This window comes from Nymphalis io, chromosome 18, assembly GCF_905147045.1.
Source record: "Nymphalis io chromosome 18, ilAglIoxx1.1, whole genome shotgun sequence".
In the NCBI taxonomy this organism is placed as follows: domain Eukaryota; kingdom Metazoa; phylum Arthropoda; class Insecta; order Lepidoptera; family Nymphalidae; genus Nymphalis; species Nymphalis io.
This window is the reverse complement of record NC_065905.1, coordinates 7,933,769-7,955,726: the sequence shown is the minus strand read 5'-3', so window position 1 is coordinate 7,955,726 and position 21,958 is coordinate 7,933,769. Positions and strand designations below refer to the sequence as shown.

The 21,958-nt window shown below is 37.4% G+C and overlaps 3 protein-coding genes across 8 annotated transcripts in view; 1 reads left to right on the top strand and 2 right to left on the bottom strand.

Moving 5' to 3' along the window:
* Window positions 1–1,339: 1,339 nt before the first annotated feature.
* On the bottom strand, window positions 1,340–7,738 carry LOC126775714 (vacuolar protein sorting-associated protein 45). The gene is made up of 8 exons (XM_050497795.1): window positions 7,468–7,738; window positions 5,640–5,838; window positions 5,257–5,406; window positions 4,051–4,310; window positions 3,609–3,743; window positions 3,325–3,465; window positions 2,750–3,133; window positions 1,340–2,632 (listed from the first exon to the last, which is right to left on the bottom strand). Exons 1-8 carry the CDS (start codon window positions 7,558–7,560, stop codon window positions 2,291–2,293), a joined length of 1,704 nt encoding a protein of 567 aa, XP_050353752.1. The 5' UTR covers window positions 7,561–7,738; the 3' UTR covers window positions 1,340–2,290.
* A 633-nt stretch (window positions 7,739–8,371) lies between these two features.
* Window positions 8,372–13,102, top strand: LOC126775723 (malate dehydrogenase, mitochondrial). Its single transcript, XM_050497811.1, has 6 exons — window positions 8,372–8,592; window positions 8,698–8,908; window positions 10,105–10,301; window positions 12,073–12,312; window positions 12,414–12,506; window positions 12,606–13,102. Exons 1-6 carry the CDS (start codon window positions 8,515–8,517, stop codon window positions 12,813–12,815), a joined length of 1,029 nt encoding a protein of 342 aa, XP_050353768.1. The 5' UTR covers window positions 8,372–8,514; the 3' UTR covers window positions 12,816–13,102.
* A 2,490-nt stretch (window positions 13,103–15,592) lies between these two features.
* The window catches only part of LOC126775702 (uncharacterized), a 109,029-nt gene continuing 102,663 nt past the window's right edge, over window positions 15,593–21,958 (bottom strand). For 3 of the 6 annotated variants that reach the window (XM_050497772.1, XM_050497767.1, XM_050497773.1), the window contains 9 exons: window positions 21,327–21,597; window positions 20,775–21,036; window positions 20,417–20,497; window positions 19,736–19,916; window positions 19,382–19,479; window positions 18,829–19,066; window positions 18,245–18,528; window positions 17,983–18,129; window positions 15,593–17,882 (listed from right to left, as the gene is read on the bottom strand). In XM_050497772.1, coding sequence (XP_050353729.1) covers window positions 17,543–17,882; window positions 17,983–18,129; window positions 18,245–18,528; window positions 18,829–19,066; window positions 19,382–19,479; window positions 19,736–19,916; window positions 20,417–20,497; window positions 20,775–21,036; window positions 21,327–21,597 — 1,902 coding nt within the window. In that variant the 3' untranslated portion in view covers window positions 15,593–17,542. The remainder of the gene's footprint in view (window positions 17,883–17,982; window positions 18,130–18,244; window positions 18,529–18,828; window positions 19,067–19,381; window positions 19,480–19,735; window positions 19,917–20,416; window positions 20,498–20,774; window positions 21,037–21,326; window positions 21,598–21,958) is intronic. The other 3 variants (XM_050497770.1, XM_050497768.1, XM_050497771.1) reach the window with 3 other exon arrangements.

Genomic DNA, 21,958 nt, shown 5'->3' with positions numbered 1-21,958 from the left:
GCAAATTTTAAATCATCGGCGTATATAAAACTGATGAATGATTAAAGATAGTCGAAATATTATTAATGAAGACATTAAACAATATAGGCCCTAAATGTGATCCCTGAGGTACACCTGAGTCGATCGGACAAGTAGAGGAGTGATATCCATTCGCAACAATATAGAATGATCGGTCCATTAAATATGATGATAGCCAATCCAAAAGTGACCCAGTATACCCGTAAGCTTTTAATTTAAAGATAAAAATGTCATGTGAAATAGTGTTCAACGCCTTAGTGAAATCTGTATATATTACGTCTACTTGCTTATTGTCATCAATTGCCTTGGCTATCAACTCAGTAAATGTTACCAAATTTGTGGTCGTAGACCTAGATCCTACAAAACCGTGCTGTTCAGTGGCCAGATAACTATTCAAGTTATTTTGGATAAAAGGTCAGACAATACTCTCATATATTTTTGCGAAGGTAGAAAGAACGGAAATAGGTCTATAGTTAGTTACAAACAAGGTTAACACTACCTGATTTATGTACCGGGACAACTTTAGCTGACTTCCACTCCTTAGGAAAACTGCCAGTGTCTAAGGATTCATTAAAAATGAGAGACAGTGATGTAGCAAGAGCGGAACCACAAGATTTAATGAAAATGGAATTCCATCCCGTGTCCTCATCACTCAAACTGCACGGATATTGACCCTTTCCCTTCCTCGTAATAAAGGACACTTAACTCAAGATTTAATACACTCACAAGAACATCCATGTTGCATTAGTAAAAAATAATAATAATAATCGCACCTGGTGATAATTATTGAAAACATACATTTACAATAAACAACGACTTATTTATTTATTAAATTTTAGCTAAATAAAGTATAAACAAATCACTACACATAAAAAAAATTGTTTTTTTGTGTATTCTGTATACATTAAGCTTTTCCACATGGACAAAACACCAAAGACAAAATTAAGCATTGAAATAATGCTCACACTTCTTTAACAGTTTATCCGTATCAGTTTATACTGTTATGGCCAATATCCTAATTATAATTAGGTAAACAAAAGTTAAAATATATTGCAAACAGAATAGAGAAAGAGATATTTTTTTTAAATAAAGAACAACCTCTAATTTATTATTATCTTCATAATTTTGTAAACAGCTAAAAATTTTTAAAAACATGTTCTTTAGTATGAGTAGTTGTAGTTGAGTAATTTTTTACTTTTGTAGGCTACTAAGAATTAGCTCTGCGTTGTTCACATTTTTAGTGGTAATTCTATCAGCAAAATAATACCTTTTATTTAAAAATATAAAGATAGTTAATCTTTTTAAATAATTTTATTTTATTTATAATTTTTACATTTTTAAATGATCAAGTATATAAATATTTTTTCACACATTAAAAAATTAAATACATCATAGAATTAAAATAAAAATTATAAATCCTCAATGCCGTTCAGGCGATGACTGCGTTTTGTGAAATAACTATCTTAATAGCTAAATCAACAACTTAAGAAAAACAAAATTTATTAAATTGCATTAGAGCGCCAAGACAGATCTTGTATTTAAGTGAAAAATACCGATAGCAAATCAAATTACACAAGATTTTTACAAGATTTGTTTGCTATAAATGTAATTAAACATGACGGCCATTTTAATTCGTATGACGTTCACCTTACAAAGTTTCATTGCTTACTAATATCTGGCTTAAATATGAGTGGACGAGCTTGTCTGGTATCCTCCTGATAAATATAGGCCAGGGATTCCAACCTGGCTACAAGTTAGCCAATAGACGAATGAAGCACTAGGCTTAGTTATATGGGTTCTTATAGTGGATATAGCAATGTAGTTCATACAAATGAGTAAAATAAAAATATACTTCTTTTTTTTATTCTAAAAATAGTCTTATATTCTAAATGTAATTGGAATGAAAGTTATATTTTTACCGTATGTCATTAAAAATACTACGGTAATAATTTTACTCTAATCTTTACAAGTAACAATCATGATCTCAAGCAGTAAGTATAATTTAATTAATTATAATACATAATGAATAGGTATGTAATAGGTAATGCATTTAATTCATTCAACATTTGTTAACAAAAAGTAATAAAATTTAATTTTGTTATTCCTATGGCATAAGTAATTTCCGCCATTTACTTTAGGTTTGTGATTAAAAAGACAAAAACCGACTTTAATCTGTCTGTTTATAATCTAAATCAATAAGAATATAATTATATTATATATTTTTAACAGAAATAAATTACATAATATACAATGATCAATTCATCAAGATACTTTATATATTCCGAATATGTCTTGTATGCGTTCTATGCACGCCTTGCATCGCCTGCCTGATCTCCTCCAAGTACGACGCGGAGTTATGTATTGTGGTACCACCGAGCACCACTCTGACGCCCGGGTACGCTTGGTTGATTTGATGGACACACAGGGACTCCTCGTAGGTGGTGCCTCCGACGATGAACACGATGATGTCCTGTGGTCGTTTCCCCGAAGGCAGATAGTCGCCCCCGACTACGGGATACAGATTTTCACGAAGTTTTCCCTTTATCAGGTCTTCCAACGTGTCCTTGAGGAGGGGTGTGTGCTGCGTATATATATTTTCGACGCCGCTCAGCCCCTGTATTCAAGTCAAAAGCTGCTAGAGCATTACAACGTCAATGTCATAAAGAATTTTTGATTCGCCCAGCAAATCATGCGAGTCTCTGAAAACAAAAAGCGAGAGAGACAGGAGCACCTTGAAGAGCCTCTTGGTGATCTTGGCGGCGTCCTGCAGGCCGAAGAGGTCGGACTGGCGCGCGTGCGCCCCGCCGTACTCCAGCGCCAGCACGGGCGCCGCCGCCTCCCCGCGCGCCCGCAGCGCCGTCACCAGCGCGCCCAGCGCGTTGCCCGCGTGGCGCTCGTAGCGCAGCGCGTACAGCGCCACCAGCCGCCACAGCTCCGACGCGCGCACCGCCTCGTCGCCCAGCAGCGCCTGCAGCCGCTGCAGGTGGCCGGCGTGGTCGGACTGGCACACCAGCTCCTGCTCCAGCTCCGACACGCGCAGCAGCGAGCGCGCCGCCACGCGCGCCGACAGCTCGCCCACCACCGTCACGTGCTTTGTCACCGTACCCGACATTTTCTGGGAACATCAGGTTGACATTATAATCGATCTGCGTATGTTGTGATCAATCTATCTAACAAATCGTACGAAGCTCCCATTAGAAGTGGTGGAGGCCCGCGAGCCGTCCGAAAGGTCGACGCCGATCTTACTCACAAACTGAGACTTTTTATCAACGATAAAAAGATCTTTAAGATAAAAGTTTTTCATACCTTGAACAGTGGATATGTTTCCACAAAGTTCTTCATGTCTGCGATACTTTCCACCTTCTGATGACTCTTGGCCTTCTTCTGAAACTCGTCCATTAGAGACTTCATCGTTTGCCCAATCTCACCGAAATTGGAGTACAAGTTCTGTAAAAATAATACAATCAGTAAAATATCGCTAATTAGTTATAAAACTCGACCTTTGGGTTTTTTCTTATAATAAATATTATTGAGTTGGACATTTATTGTCACGTTGAAGTTTCGTACGTCTGTGAGTGAGAGGTACAGACCTTGGCGTAGAACTCATCCTGCTCCGGCGCCAGCACCACCTCCCGGAAGTCCTTAGGCACGTCTGGTACGTCGGCCAGACTAACGCGGTTGTTGTTGATAGTAAGCAGCTCGTGCACCATCGCCTGGTACGTCCACTGACGAACAACATAGCCCGTTAATTAATTCTTGGACCAATGTCGATAAAGATAAGACATTTATTGTTTCTAATTGCAATAATTTAAAAACACTATAAGCGTTTATATTAACATCCGATAGAACTTATCAATTTATCAATCATTTATTTCCTGGAATTACAAATATGGGTAATATTCAAGTCTTTGATAAAAACAATTTCTTTAGAACCACCAAAATAGTCAACCTAGACACGCAGTAACGTGTCAAGCCAAGTTCAACCTAACAGAACTGGTGAGCAGCATTGACTTTACACAAAGAGGTCTTTACCTGAGTTAACAATGGCGTTACGGGGTCGTCTCTCCTGTCCAGTATGAGCAGCTGAGGGGTCGGCAGGTCCCCGTTGAAGGGTATGTTGTTGTCCATCAGCACCGCCTCGCGCCGCACCAGGTCGCGGACGCGCTCCGCCAGTCGCGAGCAGGCCTCCGACCCCGCCTCGTAGCGGATCACGGGCCGACGCTTCAGCGACAGCAACAGAGCCAGCAGTCCTTGCGAGCAGCGCTGTAAGTGTTGCTGATTCCAATTACGGCCTGTAAAGAGAAGCAAGTAAACATTATACTCCAGCCAAATTGGATATTCACTGGCTTTTCCTTCACATTATAATTTTAAATCACTCCCGTCACTCATATTTAACCTGAATACACAAATGTATTTATTTGTATCTACTATAATTGTGGAGGCTTGTTAGATAAAATTAACACGAAAACATCATAATATATAACAGGCCGAAAAAAAGCCGAGATGGCCTAGTGGTAAGAACGCGTGAATCTTAACCCATGATCGTGGGTTCAAACCCAGGCAAGCACCACTGAATTTACATGTGCTTAATTTGTGTTTATAATTCATCTCGTGCTTTAACGGTGAAGGAAAACATCGTGAGGAAACCTGCATGTGTCTAATTTCATTGAAATTCTGCCACATGTGTATTCTACCAACCCGCATTGGAGCAGCGTGGTGGAATAAGCTCCAAACCTTCTCCTCAAAAAGGTAGAGGAGGCCTTAGCCCAGCAGTGGGATATTAAGAGGCTGTTACTGTACTGTACTGTATATAACAGGCAGGTTAACTTATGGTAGTAAGTTGTCTTCTAAAGTCATCAGTCGCACTGTAATCAATCTAAATAATTTCTTAAATCATCAAGAGACGATATTACCTAGCTAGAACATGTAAATCTTAATTAAAGCATGCAGGTCAAAACCCAGACAAGCACTTTTTTAACTTAACTTATGTTTATATTTTGGCAGTGACGGAATACTTCGCAAGAAATTCTGCCACATGTGTCACATGCATGAACCTTTTGTCCATTTCCCAGCAGGCATTTATTGGTTTTTCTTTACACTATTCATGCACCATGGACAATAGTATCATAATTATTATATTACTTGTACCAGTCTGGAGAGACTAACTCATACTTTAAACCAAAACATATCAAAGCAAATTATTAATTAAATTATATTTATAGTCTATCTAATACGTACCATGCAAACAGCCAACAATATTGAACGAGAACAAATGACGATCCACAGCTAGGTAGTCTGCAAATGTCTCCTGTACCTCTCGGACCGCTTCCTGCTCATCACACTCAGCTAGTGTCTTTACGTCAGCCTTTGACACTACATTGCTGAAATCTTTTTGACAAAATATGGATACAGTTAACTATCGAGTGGCCATAATTGAATTTATTTTCATAACTAAAGTAAGCTAGTGTCTGTGTACTATTAATAAACCTAGTTTGACATCAAAATAAGTAGGTAATGATTTGTTTATTTTTTAAAAAATACTTAATGACTAAATCAATTTAAATCAAGCACATAATTACAACCTTATGTATTTCATTAAATTCCTCAAATTTAATACTTACATATAAAATAAACACCATATTTTGGACATCTTAATTCTCGTGACAGCAAGGCAATATTCTCTGAGGTAGGTCTCAAGAAAACTATACATTTCATATGTTTCAAATTATCCCATTTTGCCTGACTATCAATCCTTTCAAATAAATACACTTCCTTTTGTAATATTTCCGATTGACTAAACACCATACTGACAATGCTAGTCTAAAAATAAAAAGCAAAAGATTTATAAATAATGATATGATATGAATATATCTCCACTCTTCCTATTCTTCTATTTATTCAGAATAAACATATTTATCTGTATTTGTTTTCTCTAATGGTTCATAATTTATTAATTTATCATTTTTAATTAGTTTTGTAACAAATAATCTTATGTCTGGATGAGTTATCATTCTCAATTAAAGTTTTTTTTTATTGATTGATATATTTTTTTTAACAACCATAAAAAATAAACAAAAATAATAAATATAATTTGCTCGATTTTATTGCTGAATATTTTAAGAAAAACGAATATTATAAGAAAATTATTAGATATTTATTGAGCACTATACCTTGCACAAGTTAGCTTGATCTTTTTGACAAACAGGCTAGTGATGGGTAACAGAAAATATCTATAAATAGTAGTCGAAAAAATAACGTTTTAAAATACTTGTAACTGTGATGAGATGGTGTGGGTGTATTATGTGTGAAATTCTTCATTGCACTAGATATATAAAACATTGGGTAGATAAGCAACGGTGAGTCAATATTCATAATAAGTACCTATTTAATATTACAGGGTTATTTTTGGACCTCCCGCCAAATTAAAATAGGTGGTTCAGACCATGAAAGTAAACAACTTTCCCAAAGAAACATGGTTCGATTTTTTTTTTTCACTTTTCATAATTCAAATTAGAATTCAATATTTTTTTTACCTTATTTTTTTAAAAAGAGTTATACCAGCTAAAGAGACCCCAACCAAAAGAAGCCCCGTTCGTAACAATAACTTGACAATAATCTTTAATAATGATTTTTTGTAATCGATATTTGTAATAGTTACTGCCTGTTATTCGTGTCCCATCCATCCGACCAATGTAACATTGTACAAGCGTCTATTATTTAAATTTTACTTTGAAGCAATAAAAAGTCTTAAAATTTTCGGATAACGCTTGAATGTTTAAGGACTTTTGCGTTATATGTATTTTTTTAATATTTTTACAATTTTTAAAATCATTAAATTAAGAAAATAATATGTTTGTCATTGCAAAGTTAAAAGATCAGAAAAATTTACATCTGTCAAAAAGATCAAGCTAACTTGTACAGGGTATAATAACATTAAAGGATAAACATTGGTCCCATAACACAATTAACACTCCAGACTTATAGACTTACAGACTAATCTACTTCTGGTAACAGATATTTAATAGTATAGGTATACTATTAAATATCTGTTGAAATAACAAATACCGCATTTGAAAGTAGAAATGAGCATTCATAGAGTGCATATAACAATATTACCTACTTAATATAATAATTATAAGTTGAGTTAGAAGAACTTATATATTACTTTTTTGTCATTATTATAGTAGTAAGTAGATAATAGGGGAAAAAAAATAATACTTTATTTTTTAAACATTAAAACACAGATGGGGATATTAATGCTCTTTTTCCCGGTGACCTGGACGGAGTATTTATTAAAGCCAACTCAAAAAAGTCGAGAAAGTACAAACGTGATGTACAAATCTATTATAGTATGTATACAAAAAAAAATATCCTAATGATACTTTTTAATCTAAAAATGATTTCTTAAACAAATTATTGCATACTCCTAACGTAAGTATGAGCACTTACTGTATCTTTATCCATCAAAATAACTTTCATGCCTGGACCACTTTCTTCTGTCATTTTAGTTATATACATTTTAACCGCCTGTATAACATTCATTTTTATTTATTTCTTTATATACACCCTTAATCAACTATAATAAATAACTGCTTAAATACTCTTAAGATTGTAGCAAAATTTGGTTAATGAAACTTTGTATTTTAAACCATCTCATTTGCACAAATTTATCATAGAAAATACTGTTAACTGAATTACAAAATTAAAAATTAATGAAAAAGACTGAAGTCATAAATATCAATACAAATTATAAGAGAAAAAAATTGACTTTGACAGTTATAATTCGTTCAAAAATCCGATTAAATTAAAAACAATTCTAATACCCTGTACAACAGCAGTAGCGGTAAAGAATTGCTATAAGTATATGATCGAAATCTTTACTACAATTTGAACAGATAAATAGTTATTGATAGGAAATCGTGGCTTTACGATCAACTATATTTATTATACATACTTATGTGATATGATTCAACGCCTTGATTGCCGTCCATTTATTGTTAAAAATGTATTGAGTTAATTATATGTGCATCAACAAACAAACAAGATCTCATTTCCCAGGCATTTAAAAAATATTTTGTCATAAGATTAAGTAAAAATGTTTTTTCATCTCTAAATGTATCTTAACCTTAAGTAACCAAAATACGTATTTTAGATTGATTATCGTAAGAGAAATATTGCTAAAGAATGTTTTAAAAAAGTAATAAATATATTGTAAATAAACTTCATCAGTTATAAAGAGCACATTAATTTTGAATTATCAATAAAATAAAGTAAACAAACGGAATATTATGACTAGAGTAAAATACAAAAACTTATTATCATGAATGCGAGCTTAGTGTCAGATAACGAATTAACGATATCATACGAGAAGTGACGTAAAATTACATCACTAGTTATCTCACAAAAGTCACAAAGGTCGGCCGGGTCGTGGGGTCCGTCGTGTAATTACAGAATTGTTCAATTTATTTAAACTTTCATTGTACTAAACGTGAAAACATGTTCTCCCGCGCAATCAAACCTGTTGCCTCAGTGGCTGCTCAAAATGGGCTTAAAAACTTTTCCACCTCATCACAGGTAAATCTTCAATTTAATAAATAATAATTTTTTCCTAAGTTATCCTCCTCGTTTTACAATAGACACCATTTTATGTTTACGTTAATTGTTTTTAATAATTTCTAGAAAAACTTCAAAGTGGTGGTGGCGGGCGCCGCTGGTGGGATCGGCCAGCCCTTGGCCCTGTTGTTGAAGCAAAATAAGCTGGTAACTAAGCTTGCCTTGTACGATATCGCGCCAGTTACTCCTGGTGTGGGTGTCGATCTCTCTCACATGGATACCCCAGCCAAGGTCACTGGTCACCAAGGCCCTGATCAACTAGCCGATGCTATCAAAGGTAGGGTACAATATTCATTCATAACATCGTGTATATTTGTCATTACCAGTGTTACATAACTAAACATAACCTATATTTTCTTTTACCTATCTGTCAAGGTCAATTGCAAATTTATAATTACATCTAAGTATATATTCCATGTATAATAATTAAATTTAAACAAAGTAAATTATACATATTTATTAGATTTATATTATGTTTATATTTTTTAATTTATATTTATTTTTCCCATAAAAATAATATAAACTATAAATGAATAATGAAATATATAAGTTACTTACATATTTTATTGTAATTTTTAGCCAATGGCCTATTATAAGCAATACTGAAATTTAAAAAGAGCCTTAGGCTATAATTAAAATTCATAATAGAAATTGTCAGATAGTTTCTTTGTGAAATTTTTCATTTACCGAGGAGCATTGTGATTGATATCATCAATTCAGATAAACTGAGTTTAAGCATACAATAAATCAGTGGTACGAACGTGGATCCAAAAACCACGACCTTGATCTACAGCTAACTTTGTCATGTTTTATCATTCTCATCATCATCCCTAGATGACCCAGGGGTGTCATGCTTGGTGACAATTGTTTTAGAATTATATGTAACATAGGCGAGAGATGATATGTGATACATGTTCATTGCTGACAAACCTGCATATCAGGTTCTTAATGCAGCCAATGGGATTTTTTTATTTAATTGTTTGGTTTTTTTTATCAATTAACTTCTTCGGCAAACATAAAACTACGTTTGAATGTTGAATAAATGGTGTTTGGTTAAAATTTTATTAAATTGAAGATTGTGAAAGTCAACATCCATTATCACACCATGGTCAAAGATCTCAATCAATCTTATTTGCATGTAAAATTTTCCTAAACTTATTCTAAGAGAATCTATGATTATTACTGATTTTTTTTAATAAAGTCTCAATTTAATTAAATTTCGACAAACCCAGATTTTGTTTAACAAAAACAATTTAAATAAAACAGCAAAGGATGGAATCATTATTTAGAGAATTTTTTAAATCACTAAACATTAACAAAAATATAAATTAAAAAAAAACTATAGCGATCATTTGTATATTTTACGTGATATAAGACCTTTCTCTTTCAAATTTGCTAAACTTAAACACAAAGGGGTCCTATGTTTTACCATTAAAAATTGCAATGATAGCAAGCTCTCATTTGTCACTCCAGGTGCTGACGTGGTAGTGATCCCAGCGGGCGTTCCCCGTAAGCCTGGTATGACCCGGGACGATCTGTTCAACACCAATGCATCTATTGTACGGGATCTCGCTGCGTGTATCGCGAAGAACTCTCCGAAAGCCATTATTGCTATCATCACCAACCCCGTCAATTCCATGGTGCCTATCGCCTCTGAGGTCATGAAGAAGGTATGTGGACAAAATTTATAGATCTATAATTAAGGTTTACTAGGCTTGAGCTACCTTATAAGGCTGCATATTTCTATGTACATGGTTCAAATCCAAGTTTAATATGTCAATATTGGGATTTTCCACCAAGAAATTCTAATTAGTAGAAAGAGTTTGGAAGTAGGCAGTGAAAAGCAAGTAAAATGTTGGTTCTGTATCTGAGTATAGCTCCCGCACGTACACCGAACTCAGGTCCTAAGGTCCTGCACCTGAACTCTCCGATCAAGTCGCGCCACCAGACTAAGAGACGTAAGTGAATAGAGTGCTGTGTTTGCGCACCGGTATATCTCCTACGTGAATTCTATGAAAACCTAGCTATTTTCCTAATTATTGACCTAGTTATAAATTTTTATTATTTTAAAAGTAATTACACTAACTTAAAATAAATATATTTTTTTTATAACTTAGAACTAAATGCATTACCTATTAAGGTACCTCATTCATTAAATTTAATTTTACCAAATAAAAACAGAACAAGCCAAGAGCTAGAGAAGTTAAAGAGCAAACAGATTAGATATTATTTTCTTACGGCACTTAATTTGGATAGTCACCATATAGAATGAGCTATGGAAACGGACATGACATTTTAGTTCCCAAGGTTAGTGGCGCATTGACGATGGAAAGGGTAGTTAATATCTATGGGCGGTGGTGACCACTTACTGTCAAGGTCATCATTTGCCAGACTGCCTACTTGTTGTAAATAAAAAAAACACCTACATGGAATCCAATCAATCAAATATATATAATATTACATTTAATTATATATTAATGTAAACTTCTGTCGTGTCATGTGATAAAGTATATATACATAAGTAGGAGACCATTCATGAATATATAAACAGTAACGGGACTGGGGGGGCGGTGTAGGTATATTTATTAATAGCTCAAAAATATACGGGTCGCAGAGTGATGACAAAGGCAGAGGATTCTTGAGTCATTGGGGATTTACGTTTTATGCTGTTGTTGGTCTAGTGGTAAGATATGATACCGCAGACCCCGCGGTCCTGGGTTCAAATCGCAGTTCGGGCCAATAATAAATTATTGGGTTTTTCTGTCGAAAATTCTCAGTAGAAGTCCGAAGTCTAGAAGTTGAAAGTTTTTACTCTCCCATGCCTCAGAAAGCACATAAAGCCATTGGTCTAATGCGCCTTAACTCTTTCTGGTTGTGTCGGATTCCCCTCCCATCGGATTATGAGTTAGGGATGGATGATACAGAGTGCACCTGGGCTTGCGCACACACTCGTATACTATGATATCTCCTGCGCTGCTTTTTGGCCGCCGTGGCCGAAGACAGTCTGGAGGACGTTATTATTATTATTATTATATCATTATATTGCTATATTTGCAATAACTTGACACCAATCTCATATAATTGTGTAAACACATTTGTGATTACTTAACAATTACTACACTATTATGATTGTTTCAACATGAAGTATTGAATTCATATAACATTTGTTTTAATTTATATAGAACTTGTTAGCTGTTTATTTATACTGATTCTGTTTTATATGTATTTAAGTTTAGAAACAGTAATAAAATTGCATCAGAGTCAATTGCAAATAATACAGGAATTTGATCTTGGGTGTTGATTTTTTAAGTATATGTTTCTATATTTATATTATTAAAATAATAAAAACTTGTTGAAAAACAATAACTTTTTATGAACAGTTATAAAAAATATTTGGAACAAAATACCTGTATTTTAATAAATATATTTTTTTTCTTTTAGGCTGGAGTATACGACCCTAACAGGATCCTTGGTGTCACCACCTTAGACGTTGTCCGAGCAGCTGCATTCATCGGAGAGATCAATGGCGTCGACCCCCAGACCGTCAGCATCCCAGTCATAGGAGGACACTCCGGTGTCACCATCATCCCCCTGCTCAGCCAGAGCAAGCCGGCCGTCAAGTTATCCGACCAGGGCAAGATCGACGCCTTGACAAAGAGGATCCAGGAAGCCGGTACCGAGGTTAGTTCATCGAAAAGTTTCTATTTTATCAAATTGTTCTGGTTACAATAAATTTAAATTATTGAAACAGGGATTCTACATGAGTGTGTCCGTGTGTGTAGGTGGTGAAGGCGAAGGCTGGTGGAGGCTCGGCCACTTTGTCGATGGCGTACGCTGGAGCGAGGCTCACCGGTTCCGTACTCAGGGGACTCAAGGTAAGACTATTACGAATGTTTTAGTGAATTACTATAAAAATGGGATATAAAAATATATTTTTAACTAAAACTGTTTTTCATGTAATGTTCTTCAATCAGGGTGAATCCAACGTGGTCGAATGCGCGTACATAAAGTCAGACCTCACGGAAGCAACCTACTTCGCGAACCCCGTCGTTCTCGGCAAAAATGGCGTTGAGAAGAACCTCGGCTTCGGCTCGCTCAATGACTACGAGAAGCAACTCCTCAAGGCCGCCATCCCCGAACTCCAGAAGAACATCAAGACTGGCGAGGATTTTGCCAAGAAATAAACTCATAGTCCAAGACACGAACCTCGGAGACCAGGTCAAACCGAAACGATTCTTCGAAAGTAGTGTTTTAGCCAAATAGAGACAATTCGACCTAAAATAATTAAATTATTAATTTTACTCAATAATTGTTAAACACTACATGTAAGATATATTATAGATTTAAGGATGTAAGTGGAAAATGTCTAAAATTGTTCCATGTCCTGGTCGACGCCCTGCAAAAGTTCAATTGACGTGTGGATGAATTTCTTAAAGTTATTTTTGTGTTAAATAAATCTTTGGTTATTGCATTTTATCGAATATTTATTACATGAGTTTTGTGATACAAGTATATTATTTTTTATTGTTTCCGAGTGAGTGCACCGTGCGGACCGGACCGTTATCATGTTCATATTAAACTAAAACTGAATTTATAAAGTTGTTTTATTTACTTCGTTAATATTCTAATATTATAAGGCTTCGAACCGCAAGCGGTGCTAGTGGAGTGAAGTCGTTACAAGAACATTAGTCAAATACATTACTTAAAATGATAATCATCTGAAGCAAGGATCGTCAATCAAAATTATTTATATTATTCATGTAGGCTTTCCAAGCACATATGTGTTCCGGTTGACGTCCGAACTCTGTTATGAGAGAGTACTTCATCTTCAAACCGATTTCCGCTATATGTCGCTTTTCGTTAATAAACCCTTGAATAGGGACCGGAATATAATGGCGCCATCTGACATGCCATTTGTTTGTAATCTTGTATTGATGATTCAAAATTGTTGAAACGTATTACTGAATTACATCGCACATAAGAATTATACCTAGTTAACATGACAAGCATTTGTTTAATCTCAAATAAAATGAGTGTTTTCCTTTTTGTTATAGTAATAAAATTATATTTATCAATATTCAAGTGAAGGGTATACACAATAATAACCTAAATTAGTGTGTGTGTAATATTCAAATAAATTGATAATTTTATTGTTTTTCCAATCGCCAGAATAAAATAATATTAAGATATTAAATACAAAAATAATAACTTATAACATGTCAAACGAAAACGCTTCAATGTGACGTCCTTGAGGTGCAATGTACGCCTGACGTAATAAAGCATTTTAATAGCCTAACAGACAATATAGCAAATTTGTTCACAGGCTTTTATTTATATTTCTGGCAGATTATTGACTATAGCGGATCCAGTGATGAAAAAATTGGAAATTTGATAAAAGTAATTATTGTTTGTTTTCGTAATAATTTCTAATATTTAATAAACATAAACAAAATTTAAAAACGAGCGCTGTAAAAACTTATTTAATTTAAACAGAACATGTTTTCACATTTTTCTTTATCTATAAAATCTTGCAAAACCGAACTTTTGTTTTGATTTTCAACAAATCACTATTGGAACTTTTCTAGAATGTCACATATTTTGCGATAAACTCGAAGATGGGATTGTTTTTCGTAGAATTCGATGTATATTTCCACGATAAGAAGCACTAAGTAGGCGGAAAACACGGTGACTCCAGTCCACGAACGATTTTTCGGATTGCCATAGCTCACTCGTGTACTTTCGGCCATAGCGCACATTTGGCAATAAACCAATGTTTATATTTAAAAATCAATAGATTTTCTTCAACTTATTATAATGAATATGTATATAACATAGGTTAGCTTATTCAAAATGTATTTACAATTTATTTGATTACTATCCGTTTTCAAATTTTCAAAATCTTTAAAACTGAGCCGTTAGCTTTGTACTTCACAACAGGCAACAAACGACGAGTGAAAATTAAAAAACTATCTATATCAAATACGTGTAAGGATCTCTTTACCAAAGAAACAAATTAATTTTATTTACTATTTGTTGTATCTATGAATAAATTCAGTATTCAGTGAGCTAATTAGTTCGTTAAAGTCATACCACAACACACTTTTATCGCTAGCTGTAAAGAATAATTATATTTTTGACGTTTTTTTATAGCCACAGCGGCATTTTGATCGTTTTCTGGGAATGTATTGTAATACCATATGAATAAACGTATATATTGCACACAAAAAAGACATTACAGTCGAGTAACAGATGTAAAAATATTGTTCCTTATATTTAATATTACGAGCGTCACAATTTCTTCACAAAGTGAATATTTTTCAGATTATACTACACATTTGTCGCTTCGTCTTGAAAAAAATTTTGAGAAGCAACAGTCAATTTATCATAATCATATAGCATATATGTACGTTTGTAAGTATGTGTGTGATAAGTATAAATCATTTTTATATAAAGTTGTACATAAAAAAATCGACTGATGCGCTGGTGGCCAAAAAGCAATACAATATATATATATATATATATATATATATATATATATATATATATATATTGTATAGCCCATTCCAATAATAGTTTAAGCAAATAAACAACTTTGATCTTGAGTTTACATGACATCATCGAGATGTAAAATATCCTATGAAATTTATTAAAGATTCGTTAAAAAATGTTTTTTTAATGTCGGCCATGAACTTTGGAAGTATGTTAGGTATGTTATATCAATAACTATGTCATGTTAATAATATTCCAGAGCTATTAGCAAATGGCATCGCATATGTAACTAAATCTTTACTCCTTCAGCCATTGGAATATAGTAAGTATAGACTTTATATATTTTATTACATTTACAATCGAGGCTAATAATTGATTACATGTTGCAGTAAATAAGTATATAATACAATAGTAAAAATATGGAGGTTAAATGTTCTGCGTTGTGTAAAGTGATTGAAAATAAAAAACAATATAGATTTGCATCTTATTTATTGATTTGTCCTCCCAAAACTTTGTTTTTGCTTAAGATCGGACTTACAAGGATTATCTTCTCTTTCGACTACTTAGTACGTTACATTATATAAAGAAATCACAATGTGTGCGGCCGCCGCCGCCGCGACCGCTCGTTAAGTTAATCAGTCGTTTTATTCTCAATATTTGAAAGACATGTACAAACACCACACCCGCTCGCGTGTCCAACTTCCGTTCAATAAGCAAAAATTTATCTACGGTTCTATTTATAGTCATTTAGCTTTATTTTTAAAATGCAAACATACTTTTTTACATTTAACTCAAACACGTTTGTTCTTCATTGCAAAAAAATAAAATAATTTTAATGCTTTTTTAAGGTTTCCGCGATGTTGGGGTGTCGTTCGAGACGCACGCTCACCAGCGACCGGACACGTCAGACGTCAGACGACAGTGCGCGGGCGGCGGCGGACAGTCACGGACACGAACGCGCACGCACACGGACACACACGGACACTCTCGCACTCATAGCCCATTGCGCTCAATATTTATACCCGGTCCTCAGACCGACCTAACTAGAAAATGAAAATCTCTATCGTACTCGTTAAACTAACCTGTATAATTACAAATGCACAGTATGTATACATAATAACCATACACTTTTACAATATGTATATAATTTACCGTTTCGTTAACCGTGTTTACACTATGTATACGTATGTATATGTCGACCGGACTTCGCTGCGTCGGCGAACTATACATAGACGATCGATGCGCTATTTACACGAGACAAATGAAAATTCAACTACGCGTATACTAACTCGAATGATAATCGCGACAGCGAAATCCGAAGCGAAGCTATACAACAAAAAACTTATCGTGTGTAATCCTTAAGCCTAGAGCGGCATGGCCGCCTCGAAACGCCCGTGAGCGAGGAATCTGCAAAATGCCCGGGCGAGGTCATATATCTTATACAAACTATCATTTACACAATTTACAAGTACTTAGGTGTAGACATGGACGAAGACGCGCCGATCCTACGCTACCGGTGTTGAGATGGAAGACTGGGTCAATATTACAGTTTCGCTAATGTGTGGCTGCCACTTAAATTTACTGAGGTACGCGCAGCGGCAGTGCTATATATTGTATTACATAGAATATAGCCATCTCACTTCTCGAATACGCTCATAATGCCGAATAATGTAGACTCTTACGATTTGATTATTGTAACATTTCAATGGTCACTTTATAACTTTCACATTACTCTATGTCGAGACGTCACAGATTAAAAATACATTGTAGCGTTTATCATGTATACTGGTATATAAACATAGATGTCTATATACCATTTCGCTCCACATTATTCATCATTACGGTCACTACGACATTAGAAAGACGAAACAAGTGAAAAAATAACAAATAAATAACAATTGAATATTCACATCATCTCACTCTGCAGTCATGTGTAACAACATCACTCGTCCGCCGGTAATGCCGAGTGACTGTCAGCTCGTCGCGAGCAGATTCCTCCTCGCTCGCTCGCCTCCCATTTACATAACTAGCTATATACAATCATCTACATTTTCATTTATTTCAGAATCGTACACAAAAATATGCGCGTGTTATTCGATTAGTTTGCTTCGCTCGTAAAAAAAATATCGGCAAATGGAGTCTATATGCGGAAATTTTGACGTAAAATCGCGTTTCGATCACAGGATTATACGAACATCGTCCATTAAAGCTTCTCCGCAGAAAATTGTATCCCTGCTCGTTACATAAGAACACCGTCCAGTCCGAGTCTGCGCGCGAACACTGAGATCACTCGCGCCGATCGTCACCTCGGCCACTGTCCTTCGTTGTATCACCCGCGGTATCCGTCCCCGTAGCGGATGACGGAGTGTCGCGGAGGCGCGCGCTAGGCCCGCGGGGGCCGCGCGGGGGGGGCGCGCGCGCGTCAGTCCTCGTCCGACAGCGGCTCGTACTGCGCCGACATGAGCGGCGCCGGCTCGGGCTGCGCCGGCGTCGGCAGCGGCGCCGCCCCGCTCGGCGCGCTGGCCGCGCTGCTCACCGCCGTGCTGCCGTCCGACACCGGCGTGGCCACGTTGAGCGCGGAGTAGGGGTAGGCGTACGACGTGGGGAAGGGCAGCGGCTTGGCGCGCTCGTCGGCGTCGTTGCGCATGACTTCCACGATGCGCGTGGTGACGTAATCGTACGCGGTCAGCACGCCGCCGCCCACGCCGCTGTACCGCCGGCCCCCGCTGCCGCTGCTGCCACCGACGCTGCTGCTGCCTCTCCTTCAGGAGCGGGAGAAATATGTTCGTTATATATATCCCAAACGACCGCTACAAGCGATATGATATTCTTCAGTGAATGTCAGTGGTAGAGTTAGCTCACCCCGCGTGGTGGTTGTCGGGCGGCGACACGGGCTCCAGATAGGGCGCGTGTTTGGGCGCGTCCCGCCGCCACTCGTCCGTGGATCCGCCCGCACTCGCACTGCTGTTCGCCACATACGTGTCCGCCGTCGACACGGCGAATCGATTGCTAAAAATTAATTGTTTTATTATGTAATGGTAATATAATATAAATATAAAGATGTAGTATGATGTGTAATTATATCACACAGTAAACAGCATACACTAAGGTACAAAAAACTTACTTATGATGCATCAGTGAGTTGGTGTTGGGACTACTGAAGTCCCTTACGATGATGTTGGAGGCGAGGTCCCCGAGTTTGATGCTCTTATGCATCACAGGCACCGTCTCGTCGCGGTCACGATCACGCTCGCGCTCGCGCTCGCGTTCTCGCTCCCGATCACGTTCGCGGTCACGGTCACGTTCAGGCTCACGTTCGCGCTCACGTTCGCGATCGCGACCGTGGTCGATGGAGAGCACTCGATCGGGTGGAGGTTGCGCAGGTTGCTCGCCCTCACGGATTATCTTCTAGACCCAATTACAATAAGGCATAAGAAACTCGTTCTATTTACTCAAAATAATAGTATTCAATAAGTTAAGATTCAAAGTATGAAACACACCTTCACCTTGAGCTTAAATTTTAAATTCATAAAAATATAATTGGTTCATCTCAATTATAATAGTAAATACTTAATTATTTATTTCAATTTCATAAAACAAAATCATACAGTAATAATGTATGTGTCTAAATCAGATTGACAGAAAAAAATATATCTCGAATTTCTCGAGCACCGTATTACTTTGAGAAGTATTATATATTACACTCACCGGCGGGAATCTCTGGTCACAGGTTTGGTTGATCTGGTGCGTAATAATGGCGTTGATCAGCGAGGCAGCGGTGAGTTTGCTGCTGTCGGCGGGTCTCGTTCGATCCGCTCCAGCCGCCGCGGCCGCCGCCGCCGCCGCCGCAGTCGCTCCCGCCCCCGCGCCCGCTCCCGCTCCTGCACCCGCTACGCTCGTCACTGTTGTCGCGACGCTCACCGTTGGCCGACTGTGAGGCGAAGAGCTAATCGGAAAATACATTGCATTAGCTTATTATTTTGGGTGTTTAAAACATCTGTCAGGATCTATTCCCGTGGTTCCGATAAATAAAACTTGTTATATCAAAATCATGGTAAGCTATTCATTCATTAATAGTAATATATTTCACCTTCAAATAAGAGAGGTAAACGCAACTATGATTTGAAACTTAGGACTACATGTAAGAACTATGAGTATCGTTAGTGTTCGTGTGCGCGCGAGTGGTCGTGTGGGTGCGTGCGAGAGGTCGTGTGGGTGCGTGTGGGTGCGTGTGCGTGCGCGTGGTCGAGTGCGTGCGTACCCGTCCTTCCGGTCGAGCGCGTGCAGCGGGCGCTTGGCAGGCGCGGGGCTGTAGGGCGCGCCGGCGCGACGCTCCTCGCTCGACACGTTCTGGAAATACTTTATGCTCATAACCAGGGTTTGCTAATGAGATCATATCATTTTCTGTGAGTTGGAACATCTCTGCAGAACATGGTCCAATTACGATTTATTTGTAATATACACTTATATTTAATTTTTTCGTAGTACAACTACGTGAAACGAAATTAATCAAACGTCATGTAGATCCTGTTTTGTTTAAGGGAAATATATCGAAAGGACCTTCTTAAATTTGTGAGATATAATATTTGCTAATAAAACACTTATTTTATTATACCTGTGCGATTTGCAAGTGAAGCCGGTCGATGAGCGTGTGCTGAGAATGTTGCGGGTGCTGAGGATGCTGCTGGATCTGCGCGAGCTGCTGGTGCTGAGAATGCTGCGGGTGCTGCGGATGCTGCTGGTGCTGTTCGATCACGTAATGTCTATCTTGGATCGGTACCATCCCTCGTTCTCGACTGAAAAATATAAAGTAACTAATTTAATATAAATCTACCATCACACACAAATGTATACAAAATGTTATTCGAATTGAAACAACTAAAACGTACATTTTCCAATACTTGTAATTTACACAGTTTATATTTAAGTTATTCTATATGTATTAGATTTTGCTGCCGTATGCCGTAACAGCCTGTGAATGTCCCACTGCTGGGCTAAAGGCCTCCTCTCCTCTTTTTGAGGAGAAGGTTTGGAGCTTATTCCACCACGCTGCTCCAATGCGGGTTGGTAGAATTCACATGTGGCAGAATTTCAGTGAAATTAGACACATGCAGGTTTCCTCACGATGTTTTCCTTCACCGTAAAGCACGAGATGAATTATAATCACAAATTAAGCACATGAAAATTCAGTGGTGCTTGCCCGGGTTTGAACCCACGATCATCGGTTAAGATTCACGCGTTCTTACCACAGGGCCATCTCGGATTTTGCTGCGGTATACAGAATATTTTTAAATACCTGTCTCGTTGCGGCGCGCGTCGATCCGTCGCGTACTGCGTGTGATACTTCTGTGACAGTGCGAACTCGCGGGACCCTCTACTGGAAAAAGAATATCTTACTGATTATATAAATTAGCAACTTGTTATTATTTTCAGATTATCGCATCCGTAAGGATTTTTTTTTAAAAAAAAAGGAGTAAAAGATTATTACGTCATAAAATACAATTTTTTTTTCTATAATATTGGGTAACTTCAACCTAAAGTAACTCGCACCGCGCTTCGGTTGAAAATAATGTCAATATATTTTCATACTACTAATTTTTGTTCAAACTATTATTCCGTATAGGAGTACGGTGTTAAAGTAATGTTTCAAATACCTCAGTTCGTGGTGCTGCGGGTGCTGCGGATGTTGAGGGTGTTGAGGATGCTGCTGATGCTGTTGGTGTTGCTGATGTTGCTGGTGCTGCTGGTGCTGCTGGTGTTGCTGGTGTTGCTGGTGCTGCTGGTGCTGCTGGTGCTGCTGGTGTGGGTGCGCGTGATGCAGCGGCTCCGGCGCGGGCTCGGGCTCGCGCGTGCGCGGCACGGGTAGCGCCGGCGCCGCGGACGCCGCGTTCACCAGCGACGTGAAGGCTTCGTGACCTGTTGCAGAGGACATTGTAGTTGCCGACGATCAGAGTCTTACGAATGAACACTTCGACCATAAACATTTGTCTACTGTACCTGGCTGGCTTTGATGATATTAAGTTTTGTTATAATATTTTTGAACCAATTCATACCATCGTAATATGTTGTATATCGAAGTATTATTGAGGATTGGATAATGACCATACTTTACCACAAATATTTATTTGTCACCCATTACTATAAACTCGATGGAACTAAATAATATTAATCATACAAAAGTACCCTATATCCTTCTCAAAACTTACCGGGTGGAGGATGGGGATGAGAATAAGCGTGTGTGTGCCTCTGTATGACGGACACGCTGTCCCTATCTCGTCGGATTGGTTGGTGCTGCTGCTGATGCTGCTGGTGCTGAAGCTGCTGGTGTTGGTGCTGCTGGTGGTGCTGCTGATGAGGAGGCTCGGCGCGCTCTCGTCTCGTGCCGCCGTGCATCTGCTGCGAGGTGATGAAGTCGGTCAGCATTATCTGCCGTCGTTCCAAGCCATATGGACCACGGGATACCGCCGCTGACGTCGCCTGCAATCACATTGGAATTAAAAAAGGCTTGCACGTTAAAAATACGAATTAAGGGATTTATATGATTGGAAGATAATTAAGATCGATTAATAAAGTAGTGATATTATTCGTTACATAAGACATATTGTACGTTACGTTGAGCCCGTTTCTTTGCCTTATCATGATTTATTTTTAAGTCCCACTACTGGTCTACGACCTCCTCTCCCTTTAAGGAGTGAAGGAGTGAGGAGGATGTGGGTTGAGGGATACAGACGTAGCCGATTCGCATCCGTGACACGTGCAAGTTTCCTCACTATGTTTTCCTCCATCTCCGGGCACGAGACGAATTATAAACATTATAAATAAATATGATTTATACGGA

Excerpts from the sequence above, each read along its gene's own strand:
- LOC126775723 (XM_050497811.1), top strand. The coding sequence starts at position 8,515 with ATGTTCTCCCGCGCAATCAAACCTGTTGCCTCAGTGGCTGCTCAAAAT. Across the intron at positions 8,593-8,697 it reads ACTTTTCCACCTCATCACAG|AAAAACTTCAAAGTGGTGGT; the intron begins GTAAATCTTCAA and ends AATAATTTCTAG. Across the intron at positions 10,302-12,072 it reads CCTCTGAGGTCATGAAGAAG|GCTGGAGTATACGACCCTAA; the intron begins GTATGTGGACAA and ends TTTTTCTTTTAG.
- LOC126775714 (XM_050497795.1), bottom strand. The coding sequence starts at position 7,560 with ATGAATGTTATACAGGCGGTTAAAATGTATATAACTAAAATGACAGAA. Across the intron at positions 3,134-3,324 it reads AAACATATCCACTGTTCAAG|AAAATGTCGGGTACGGTGAC; the intron begins GTATGAAAAACT and ends TGATGTTCCCAG. Across the intron at positions 2,633-2,749 it reads TCACCAAGAGGCTCTTCAAG|GGGCTGAGCGGCGTCGAAAA; the intron begins GTGCTCCTGTCT and ends ACTTGAATACAG.